Here is a 12,513-nt window from a genome sequence, read left to right on the forward strand (position 1 = left end):
TTGTTTATTAATTACTGGATCAATACATGGTAAACAGTTTTATTGCATCCTGAGATATAAGCCAAACATGTTTTACTTCTAGACAAATTTCAATTCAAAATCATTTCAAGTAATTCTAATGTCTTACATATTGGTTAGGCAATCCTGATGAAGATGATGGGAGTTGAAGTCCAACAGCTTCTGGAAGGATGATATAGCTTCACAAAACTGATGGAGATCCACAAACCAATCGCCAAAGTCAATTGTTTTAAAATGTTTGGAAAAAAATAAAATAAAGCTCAAGACTGTTATTTCCATAGATGCAGCAGAGGCACTTGTGAATGTTTGCCTATCGCCGATTACATGAACCAGCCATTTCCTCATGATACCACACCATGCTTTCGTCCCACCTCAGTAAATGCCTTTACGCAATTGTCAATGTCTTCATCACTGTGAGCAGCAGAGATCTGCACACGGATCCTAGCTTTACCCTTAGGGACCACTGGGTAGCTGAACCCGATGACATAAATACCTAGGTAAGAATGCAAAGAAAGAGTAAAAATAAATGTGATAAAGAAAATGAAGGGACAAGTAGGCATTAAAGAGAGTGACAAAAGGCACACATATAAATGGGAAGTCATCAAGACAGGGTAAAGAGTAAGGAGAAGAAAAACTGATAGGGGAAGTAGCAATGTGCCACTATCCTGTTAAGACAAGTTATTTTAGCAACACCCTTGGAATTCAAAGAAAAGCAGTTTATAGTTTCCAAGATGCTTTCTCTTCCAGCGAATGATTGCATTTTACCCTTTATCTATAGAGAGGAGCTAGATGTCCTATACCGATTGTAGTGATAACAAGCATACTTCACTGCAGGAGAAGGAGGAGAATAATGTATGTCTCAGTTCATGCATACAGAACAATTATCTATGCTCTTTACTTTGTCCCTTGACATACCTCTTTCAAGCATATCATCAGCCATGTGTGAGGCCAGCCGTGCATCTCCAAGCATCACGGGGCAAATGGGGTGATCTTTACCAGAAATGGTGAAACCTGCAGCTGTCATCTTGGTGCGGAATCTACAACAATACAACTCGTTCGTTCAACCACTAAGAAAACAAAACACTACAAAAACTGTTAGAGTTAGTGTGAAGGCTTCCTCAGAAAAAAAAATATAAAATGAAAAATTATAATCCATTTGTAAGACAGGAGGATAGTTGGACATAGAAGAAGCTAAACAGTTGCATTTAGGACAGATGTTGAGGGTAAGGATTCAAGAATTAAATCAATGAGCTGGCAAACACCACAGTTCAGCTCATAACGGAGAATGACTTCCTCTTGATTGCCCACAATCCTTGTGTGTTTTGTATGCCGTTGAAATGACCCACGATAATCATGTCTGGTTCTGTTACAACACCACGGTTTCTTTTGTAATGATGGTCTAATAGCCCTAGAACAGCAGTGACGGTCACATAAATGGTTTTTTCTCCACCCAAGAAAATGCTTTGCATGATATCCTAAATTTGTGTGTTTTCATGTTGGAAACCAGGCACTTAAGCAGTGGTTATTGGTAAATTATTCTACATACATCTTATATTTGCACGTCCAACACAAACTTACTGTGCTGTTTTAGCAGACATAGATTGTGCAATAGCATTACTTTCCATTAGAAGGTCCAAAGCTTTAGAAGAGCTGCCAACAACAGATGGTGGAAGGGTGTTTGAGAATAGGTATGGCCGGGAGCGCTGCCGGAGTAGGTCAATCAGAGGCTTAGGGCCTGTAGTGTACCCACCTTATAGGGAGATATAAGAAGTTAGTTTCTTAGGAACAACAAAGGCAAACACAGAACACACAAAAAATTATTTTGCATCAGTTATGCATAGTGAACGCCGACCTGCTGCTCCTCCCAATGCTTTTCCAAGTGTGGAATTAACAATTGTCACCTGGTCCATTACTCCTACAAGCTCATCGGTGCCTCTGCAGATTGAGAGATGACAGACAGTGATGATAGCCATGCAACTTGTGAAGCAAAAACAATTGTATTTACTAGACAATATACCGGTAGAGATTTACATATCGCGGCAGGAGAGTGCACAGTTGCATTTACTGACCCGATAATTGACAGCATTTCAACACCCTAACTTCACCATACATTATGAAGTGGAAACTCGTTTGCAAGAAAGGCTGATCTGGCCCTCTATAATGGATAGTTAATGGAAGTAGGCACCTCATTGATTTAACAATGCATTATACAGGGCAACTTGGACCTTCTTGCAGTAGAAGATCACTAGTGACAGCCCTTTTGTAATGCATAGTGAAGTCGGTGAGGCAAAATGTGGTTTGTTTTAAGACTTCAGATGCCTATAAATATAGTGTGTTAAACCATTTTACTTTAATTAACCCAATTTCTTAACTGTGTTGATCAGCCCAACATAAAATACAAATTGACAGCAGATAAAATGCATTTGGAACATCTAGTGCACCCTTTTCCCCGTTATGATCCTTAGTCTTTTCATCTTTTGAAAAATACTTCATTTTATGTATTAAAATGTTTCTATCACATTCTCTTTGAAATAACACAAAATGTTTTATTGATTACATTCAGAGTTCACAGACTAAGGGGTGATTTCATCACCAAGTTCAAATAGATTAACTGAGAGCTATGATAGTGGAGCTCATTCTTAAAAGTGAGGACTGTAAAGCTCTTTAATGTACTGAATACACTCTTGGACCAACCTGAAATAGTTCCTACGTGTTACAGCCAAGGTAGACACATAGTAGCAACTCACCAAAACATTTAAAAAAAACAAGATCCATTTATCATTATATACATCTACTCTTGGAATGTTTCAAAATAAAGGCACCTCAAAATGAGTGTGTTTTTGCTCACCGTCCGTTTGGTCCCATAAAGCCTGTGGCATGACATTCATCTATGAACACTAGCGCATTATAGCGTTTGGCCAGGTCACAAATCTCCTTGAGAGGCGCAATATCTCCATCCATTGAAAACACACCATCAGTAGCTATTAGACGCAGTCGGTGTTTCTGTGCAGAGGAAGTAAATGCCCCAAGACTGTTAACATAGTGCTTCTCGGTTGAGCTAGGCTAGGAGAGTTATACGCAGAGCCGGCCTTAGGCGTTGTGGCGCCCTGTGCGGACTACTCCTCTGGCGCCCCCCTCACTGCCCCTTCAAACTACCCCCCCCATGCCCCTCAAACTACCCCTCCCCTCTGCCCCTTCAAACTACCCCCCCTGTCCATTCAAACTACACCCCCCCTGTCCCTTCAAACTACACCCCCCCTGCCCCTTCAAACTACACCCCCCCCCTCTGCCCCTTCAAACTACACCCCCCCCTCTGCCCCTTCAAACTACACCCTTCAAACTACACACCCCCCCCCACTTACCTTGTTGCCGGAGTCCTGCGGTGAGAGCGGGAGGCATCCGTCTTCTCTCTCTGCCGCGGTGCCGGCATTTCATGTTGAGAGCCGGAATAGTCCGGCGCTCAACATGAGATGCCGGCACAGCGACGGAGTCACGGAGAGTAAGGGGCGCCGAGCGGTTGCCGAGAACTTCACGAGCAACCGCTCGGCGCCCCTGACCGGGACTTAGATTTAAGCATCATTTTTTTTTTAAACTTTATTTAACATGAATGATGTTAAATAAAGTTTTAAAAAAAACACAAAAAAAAACAAAACGATGCTTTAATCTAAGTCCCAGTCAGGCGCCCCTGCAACCATGGCGCCCTGTGCGGTCGCACAGGTCGCACACCCCTAAGGCCGGCCCTGGTTATACGTTGGGGTAGTTTCAGGTGGCAGTAAAACTCTTCTGGTTTGATGATGGAAGTAACAATGCAATTATACATTTTCAGTATACGTAGGCAATAACATTTTTTTACTTTGCTTTATCAAAATGATGTATGGGATAAAATGCACATCACAAATCAGGAAGCTAAATAATATGTTAAGTTTGTTACAGGATACGCTTGTCCAAAGTCATGAACTTGGTGGCTTGCTGCGTAGGCTCAATATACAAACACTAATCCAGTGTTACAGAACTTTGTCTAATCCGGACAAGCTAAAGCAATAAGCATATTGGAAAGAAATGTGTGCTAGGTTGTTGGGAAATGATAGTGGTAGGGTATCTAATAAGGTGGGGAAAAAAAAAAATATATATATATATAAAAAAAACAAAAACATTTATAGGACTACAACCTAGCAAATATGTGTCACACACCAATGGCATGACATTTCAGGATATTTTTTTATTCCCTATCTGGCCCCGGCTCCCATAAAGGCCAGATAGCAGGATAGCTCTGACATATTTAGAAAAAATATTTCAATAACTCAAAAGATGTATACTTAAAAGCTGTGCCACTAACCCTAGACTCACTCCTGTTCCTACACCAAAAAGTGTAACTGTGGAGGTTCTGCATTACATGTATTTTTAACAAAAGTAAAACCGCAAACATGATCATTGAAAAATCAGGAGCACACATCAGTGAATCTATCCTGATTATTCTCCTCTATCTATTTTCATCCATCTATAAGGCCTACTTGTCTGCTGTGCTCATCTCTGCCTAATTAACATGCCAGCTCCCAATCACAGGTTCCTGCTGGTCACTGGGAATCTTGTCTGCTACCTGTTGTACTACCTGTGTGCAGACTGTCAAATGTATGAATCCTTAGATTACAAGTAATACGCACTGAACACAGTGAGGCATAAAGATTATCATTATATGATTCCTGTGGGTTATGATTATTTTTTTTATCTTTATATAGGATGTGGAATAATGGGAGGGTGGATAAGGTTTCATAAGGAGTTATCTGTTTATGTACTGTATTTGCTCGATTATAAGACAAGGCAAACGCTCTGAAAAATACGCCTCGTCTGATATTAGAAATAGAGGTCTGACTACAAGACTAATATTCAGATCCCGTGCAGCACTGCAGGGGACCCGGATCATCCTCTCTGGCAGCCGGTAATGCACCGGGGGCATATCTGCCCACGGTGCATTATCTGGGGGGCAGAGTAGCAAGCCGTAGGGCACAACTGGGGGGCAGGTTGGCAACTAAAAACAAAAAAAGCATTTTTCTTATAGTTTTTATTAATGAACTGAGCTAGCGCAGCCTCCATAGGATAAATTGCAAGGGACATTTAAGACACGGACCACTAAGATATGATGTCATATCCCAGCATTCCACTGTGAAGACAGCGTTAGCATAGTGGGCAGACTGGAGCGCTGGCCTAGGTCAGACCAAGGGAGTGCCCAAGGTTAACAGTACATCTTTCAAGACAAGTCACTCTAGTCACTTCCTATTTAAATATACCTGAGCATCTTTCAGTTTGGCCTCCAGATCATTCAAGTCCATGTGTTTGTAGCGATATTTATTGGCTTTGCATAAGCGAATACCATCAATGATAGAGGCATGGTTGAGCTCATCTGATAACACTGCATCCTCTGGCGTTAGCAAGGCCTAAAAGCATGAAACACAGTGGTTTTAACGTTGTGGTCAACAGCTAAAAAAACTGAACAAGTAATGTCACATGAAAGTGATAAAACCGGATGTGGAATAATGGTATCAATATTCATCAAATGGAAAGAGATTATTGTTCCTTAGGTAGAACAATGAGCGTCATATCAATCCTCTGGAGACCCAGGTGGCAAGTTTAAAAACTTTCAGATAAAAAGCCCTGGTTTATATTCAGGAAATATACCAGTATTACTTTTGACAATATATAAAATATGCTACAAAGATGGTTCTCTGCAGTTCAATGCTCTAAACCCAGACTCTCTGCTACTCTCACCCCATTATTAACTACCGTATTAACTAATTAAGTTGGAGGAAGTCCTACTTTGATTTCACAGAGATGTTAATACAGAGGCGAAAACCAACACATTATGCTTAAGGATTACACTAAGAATTGTTAAAATGAATAATAACCAACTTCAAATATTCCAGCATTGGCATCAAAGCAGCTGATGTACAATATGGCATCTTCCCGCTGGTGGAACTGTGCAATCTTCTCCTCAAGTTTCTTGTGGATATTCTAGGGGAAGGCAATATGATTAATTATATGAAACATAGTTATGTAAAATATGTTATTAGATACACTCAAATACAATTGTTACCTCCAGAAACCATGCTATATTTTGATGTAGCAGCACAGAAATGGATTCTGCTGTCACCATAAGAGAAATAGCAACTCACTTACTTGAGTCCCACAGATAAACCTCACTGAGCTCAGACCAGCACCGTACTCCTCCAATGCTTGACCTCCAGCTTTGATGACCTCGGGATGACTGGACAGACCCAGGTAGTTATTAGCACAGAAATTCAAGATGCCTATAGAAGGCAAAAAGACTGTTTTAACATTATAGCCCTGGCATCGTGAGAATAGCTGTATGCTGGGTGGACCTTAAGGTATCAGAGTGCACATGATCTCTTTCCCTCTCATTGGACACAACACTCAGCCTTCCCAGGCCCTCTCCAGAGGATGGACCACGTACATCTGTAGTAACATGATAGTGCTCCTACCTTTTACCCCATTCTTCTCCATCATAACACTTTACCTTTCACAGCTCTTTCTTTCCCATCCCTCCTACCTTAATATTTTGCTCCCTTCTTTCTCTCTTAGACATTTTAAGCATTTCTTAAAGGGACACTCCAGTCTACATATGCATCTTAATGCAACCACCTCCATATGCATGTGTCCCTTCCTCCCGCTACCCAGTCTGACTCGGTGAGAATTCTGAGAGGTTGTCTAACAAGAGTGAGGTGCTGCACCTTTGCATAAGCCAAGTCCTTTATTTATTTATTTATCATTCATTTTCAGAGGAAGGCCAGGCATACAGGGTGTCTCTTTAAAGTGTATCTCCTTTCAAATCCCATCTACTTCACCCTTCCACTGTATTTTATCCACCCAACTCCTGCCTATTATGCTCTATAGAATATAAAGTAACATTTTAAGAAATTCTGATAGAAATTGACTGTAAGAAAGTGCCCAGCTGTTGAAACTCTGGGTTTGGAGGAGATCAATTAAATGTCTGAAGAATTACAAAATAATTGTACTGACACAGTCGCACATGCTAGAACTGCACAGCGAAGTGGGCGAATGCAACTGAGCCAAACTACCTAAGCTACACAACTCATATCTCATTTTTTTAGAAGAGAAGTTTGTATTGCTCAACAAATATTATGTAATAAGATTTCAAAACAGCAGTGTTTCACAGAACTATTACATAGACAAATGTGGGAATGTTCAAAGGCTAGTTCCCCAGAGTTTGCTACCTAATGGCTCTTTGGGAGGTGACAAGGACAAGTCTTCTGGGTGCCTAATAAAGAGGGACATCGGTGGAAGAAAGAGGGACAGATGCATCTGGGTCCTAAAAAGGGAAACATCGGAGAGAGTGTGTGCATTTATGCAAGTCTGCATCTGAATGGAGGCTTTAAGTTCAGAGGTCTTTTTTCAGATGAAATTAATCACAGAGGCTATATAGAATTGTAGGTTTAGACTTTTAAACTACTGGATCCTTTATCTCTCCCTCCACCACCACCCTACTCTTTTTTGTTTTTTTTTGTTTTATGCTCTCATCTAGCCCGTGTATTTGTTCACAAGGCAGAGGATCCTTATAATCTAATGGCGCAGCCACTGACCTGAGGTGCTACTCTCTTGCTGTTTCTTTATGGCCTACCAAGGCTGAAAATGGTGAAGCAACACTGTATCTGGGCACCATCATGTTGAAGGTCTCAAAGATTATGAAGCAGCTGTGTGTGTGCAGGTATGTGTTGGCAGATAGTTCCACAGGGCAAAACGGGCAGCTTCCCTGGGCCAAGGCTTAGATTACGGTTCACAGCAGCTATCTCTTGAACCTCCTCAAGAGGCATAAAGGTCTGTTAGAAGACATTAGCTTAGAACTCTACATTAACATGCCCTCCTTTGAAATCTATGCACACCTGCTGTTGCATCACAGGGATGGTATCAGATGGCACACAGACTGCGAAGAAGGAAGAGGTTTACAAGTGGTGGTGGAGAAGTCTATGGTGCCAGGGCTCTCTATCACACGACACACAACATGAAGAAATGTGTTCTTTTTGGATCAGGTACAATTAATCTAAGAGGGCAATGGTGGCTGTAGTGGATGCTTGCCCAGGGCCCTATTATGTTGAAAGGCTTGTTTTTATTTGCTCCATCCGACAGTAAGTATACATGAGTACCAATTCCACACATTAACAATGACACGTTCAGCCAAACAGATCCAAAACATACACAGACAGAGGGGCCCCAGAACCTTGTTGTCACAGAAGCCTCCGTGCCATGGGCTGCTGGAGGGGCCTGAGTGCCAGCCTCCTCCCATACAGACTATGGGCCCTGGTAAGGAGTGCCACATTATCTCAATCATAAGAGACCTCTATGACCAGTATTTGCACCTGGATCTGATATCCAGCAGGTTTCCTGGAGCCGCCCGTATTTACCATCCTCTCCCCTCAACAGACTACAATAGAGACCCCCTACTGGGCTGAGTGCAAATACGGAGTCATATGCAAAGGAGGGCAGGATGAAGAACCCTGTGTGTCTATTGGATGGAATTCTCTTGTGTGTCTATTGGATGTAATTCCCTTGTGTGTCTATTGGATGTAATTCCCTTGTGTGTCTATTGGATGTAATTCATTCCCTTGTACTGTTTAAATACCCCTGTGTTTTCCAAATAAAGAGAGTCCTGTTTTCACCTCAACATGAGTGTTGCCTGATGCTTGGGGTGGGCTGCTATGATCCTTTATTGTCCTTTTCAGGACAATAGCCACCCTGTGTAGCTCAGCTTCGGCATGCCCTGGTGGCCCAGGGGGGCGAAGGAAGCAACGTTCGGCGGGCGTACCCAGTCGGGGTACAGGACAGTCCCGTCACACTTGTGTTCATGTGCCCCAATTGAAACGCCGGTTTGTTATTGTTGTTGTTTTTTGCAGCCCGGAGGAAGCTCTAGACGCAGAGGAGAGAGGGGCGCCAAGAGGTCGCTCAATTTTTCAGCAACCGCTCGGCGCCTCTCACTCTCCTCCGCGAGGCTTCTGTCTTCAGTGTCTTCCTCGCGGTACCAGCGTTTCATCCTGAGCGCCGGAATATGACGTCCTATTCTGGCGCTCAGCAGTGAAGCTGCGCCCACCGCGATGAAGACACTGAAGATAGAAGCCTCGGGCTCCCACCACAGGACGTCTGAAGTTAAGTGAACTACAAAGGTGGGAAAGGGTAGATAGTAAGAAGGAGGGGGGTAGATAGTAAGAAGGAGGGGGAGAGGGGGGGAGATAGTAAGATGGAGGGGGAGAGGGGGTAAGAATATTAAAATAAAGTAAGTCAGAATGAGTGAGAGAATGAACAAATTAATTTGTGTATGAATTGTGTAAATGAGTTAGAGAATAAATGAATTAGTGTGGAAGAATTGTGTGAATGAGTGAAAGAATTAAGGAATTTGTGAGAATGCATTAATAAATATGTGGAACTAAATTGTGTGAAAGAGTGAGAGAATTAATGATTGTGTGAATTAGTGAGCGATTGTAAAAGCATTGAAAAGTAAAGATGGCACGGGGAGGGTGTTTAAGGGATAAAAGGTGGCACAGGTAGCATGTTTATGGGACAAAGATGGCACAGGGTGGGCTGTTTGGCGACAAAGATGTCATATGCTGGGCTGTTTGGGGACAATGTTTGCAAATTTGTGTTATCTGCGTGCTGGTCAGGTTCTATGTGGCCAGTGTGGACGCCAGAGCTGGCTTTGGGGTGTGCAACCTGTGATCTTTGCCTGAAATTTAGGGAGTTTTATCTATACCTTTCATGCAGAGATTTTGTGTGAACTCCAATTGATCTATACCCGCAAAGCTGTTTTTTGTGTTATTCTGTTGATCTATATCTGCTATACTATGTTTCCATACATTATTTATGTATACCTGCAAATACGGGGCTTGTTTGTCTTATTTAGTTGATGGATATCTGCAAAGCTGTTTTCATGTATTGTTTATTTGATCTATACTCTCAGTGCTGAGTTTACATGTGATTTCCAGTTGATCTATAACTGCAATTCTGGGTTTGTGTGTTCTGTTGCTCTATACCTGCTATGCTATGTTTCCATACATTATTTGTGTATACCTGGAAATAAAGAGTTTTATGTCTTATTCAGTTGATCTATACATGCACATGCTGTTGACATGTGTTTATGTGATCTATACCTGAACTGCAGGGATTAAGTAAAGGAGAGGTATGGCTTAGTGAATGAGGGACAAATGGACTCTGGGGATACAGGGGAGAGGACCTCTCAATGTCACACTAGGGTCAGGAGGAAGGAAGACTGCAGTCATGTGGGAAATATATATATATATATATATATATATATATATAACGTATTTGGCCAAATATGGGCCGCACTTTCCCCCCCACTTTAAGTCTTTAAAGTGGGGGTGCGGCCTATATTCCGGGTCTAGTGCCCGACGCCCGGGACATGCAGTTCCGGGTGCCGGGCAGGCAGCAGGGTTAGGATACAGATCCCCCGCAGCGGTGCAGGGGACCAGCATCCTACTCTCCGATGCGCTCAGACAGCTTCCCCAGCCAGCACTTCCCACGGGGGGAGTGCCAGCACGGAAGGTTGTCTAAGCGCATCGTGCAGACGTTCACCGGCAGCGCCGATGCGCATAAACAGCCTCCGCTGCCGGCACGTCTGCACGATGTGCTTTAACAATCTCCCTTGCCGGGAATTCCCACAGGGGGGGGTTCCGGCAAGGGAGATTGTTAAAGCACATCGCGCAGACGTGCCGGCAGCGGAGGTTGTTTATGCTTGCATCGCAGCAGCAGGTGAACGTCTGCGCGATGTAGGTTAACAATCTTCCTTGCCGGTACTTCCCACGGCGGAAGTGCTGGCACCGGAAGTTGAATACGCGTTATACGTAGATGTCCCCCTCCGGCCCCGCAAGACCCCGTGGAGTCTGAACCGGTAAGTCTGGCGGGGGGGGACATCTTGGGTACAGAGTGGCAGCATATCTCGGGGGGTAGAGTGGCAGCATATCTCAGGGGGGATAGAGTGGCAGCATATCTCAGGGGGGATAGAGTGGCAGCATATCTCGGGGGGGATAGAGTGGCAGTATATCTCGGGGGGGATAGAGTGGCAGCATATCTCGGGGGGGCACATCTTCGGGACAGAGTGGCAGCATATCTCAGGGGGGCAGAAATGTTTTTCTTTAAAAAAGCACCTAACTTTTAGGGTGCGGCCTATATTCGAGCCAATACGGTATATGTATATATATATATATATATATATATATATAGTGTGTATATGTAGCGTTTTATAATTGCCCCCCACTTTGGTCCCTGTCCACCCATGTGCCCCCCTAAATATGAAAGCTGGAGACGCCACTGCTTGTGTTATGCCACTGAGATAACATTTTGTCTAAAGCTGTAAATACATTTCCTTAAGTGAGTTTTAGTGTTGTATTATATATGCAATGTTATCTGATTTATGCAGAATGATTCCCACTTGCACTGCACAGACTGCATATGGTAACCAGTAACTGCTGTAAGACACTAAAATAATGTTTCACTGGAAAATGTGGATCAAGAAGAAGCTTAGTAAACTTCTGCTGAAGGGACAAGGGAGCGCAATCCTATAGCATTTTAGTAGTAGTTGCTGCCTGGCCATGATACACATGTGTAACTCACAGCTGCTACCTCACTAGATTCTGCTTACCAGTGGCCTCTACCAACTACTTCTACTTTCATGTTAGCCAATTGTCCCTGGGCTAATATTACATGATATCAGCATTTTTGTATATTTTCTTTGCAAGCGGATCTTATTTAATGAATGTACCTGTATCTTTTCCTTGCACTTTGATGTGTGGTCCTTGTTTGGAGGTTATTATTCTCTCTGTCTTCCAGGTCCCGGCACTTTTTATATTTGCAAGTTCACTCTCCAGAATGCCCCTGAGGTGTGCAATGGTGGACTGCGCTCGCCCCGCTATCAGTGGCCTTCTTGACAGCCAAGTAGCCAACATTTTGTGCGCTGAATCAATGACTTCTTAGTACGGAGAGCGAGTGGCGATCACCCCATGAAGAAGGGAGGTGTGTGCCAGAGCAGCCAATCAAAGCTCCAGCCACCGCATCAACCCTGTCACTGCCGGTTTCACCTATCATGTATGCATAATCCGCCCATTAGTATTACATTTTCTTATGAAAACTATTTATTTGTACGATCTGCAGTGAATCAACTCATTTTTTATCCATACCCCCCACCATGACTGGTAACCCCTCTTCTTGGCTTTCATTAATATGTGGTTAGACAGCTCATCAGTTAACAGACACTCAAAAAGCACCAACTGGTCGAGTTGCAGATAGATGTGCGCTGCATTGCTCACCTGCTCTGGGACTCATACGGTTAATTATGTGCACCTACGTGTCCATTTAGTGCATTACCAGGATGACCTTGTTTATATCACTGCTCGTGAAGAGTTAATTGTTTGGCGATTTCTTCGTCACAATTCCCGACCAATCACAAAGGGCGTGGTAAAT

General features: G+C 43.2%; 1 protein-coding gene across 1 annotated transcript; it reads right to left on the reverse strand.

The window, feature by feature from the left end:
• Window positions 1-359: 359 nt before the first annotated feature.
• Window positions 360-11,999, reverse strand: LOC149281063 (2-amino-3-ketobutyrate coenzyme A ligase, mitochondrial-like). Its single transcript, XM_089499788.1, has 9 exons — window positions 11,816-11,999; window positions 6,190-6,320; window positions 5,923-6,024; window positions 5,304-5,450; window positions 2,867-3,021; window positions 1,871-1,953; window positions 1,597-1,768; window positions 934-1,055; window positions 360-511 (listed from the first exon to the last, which is right to left on the reverse strand). The coding sequence occupies exons 1-9, from the start codon at window positions 11,997-11,999 to the stop codon at window positions 360-362; spliced, it is 1,248 nt and encodes a 415-aa protein (XP_089355914.1).
• Window positions 12,000-12,513: the final 514 nt, after the last annotated feature.

Source organism: Sceloporus occidentalis, unplaced genomic scaffold (assembly GCF_023333645.1).
Source record: "Sceloporus occidentalis isolate IW3139 unplaced genomic scaffold, rSceOcc1.0.p SCAF_139, whole genome shotgun sequence".
Lineage (NCBI taxonomy): Eukaryota > Metazoa > Chordata > Lepidosauria > Squamata > Phrynosomatidae > Sceloporus > Sceloporus occidentalis.

Coding starts and splice junctions, on each gene's coding strand:
- LOC149281063 (XM_089499788.1), bottom strand. CDS start 11,999: ATGTTGGCTACTTGGCTGTCAAGAAGGCCACTGATAGCGGGGCGAGCG. Junction 6,321..11,815: donor AGTGCAAGGAAAAGATACAG/GTACATTCATTA, acceptor TGCCTTCTATAG/GCATCTTGAATTTCTGTGCT. Junction 3,022..5,303: donor CCAAACTGAAAGATGCTCAG/GTATATTTAAAT, acceptor TCCTCTGCACAG/AAACACCGACTGCGTCTAAT.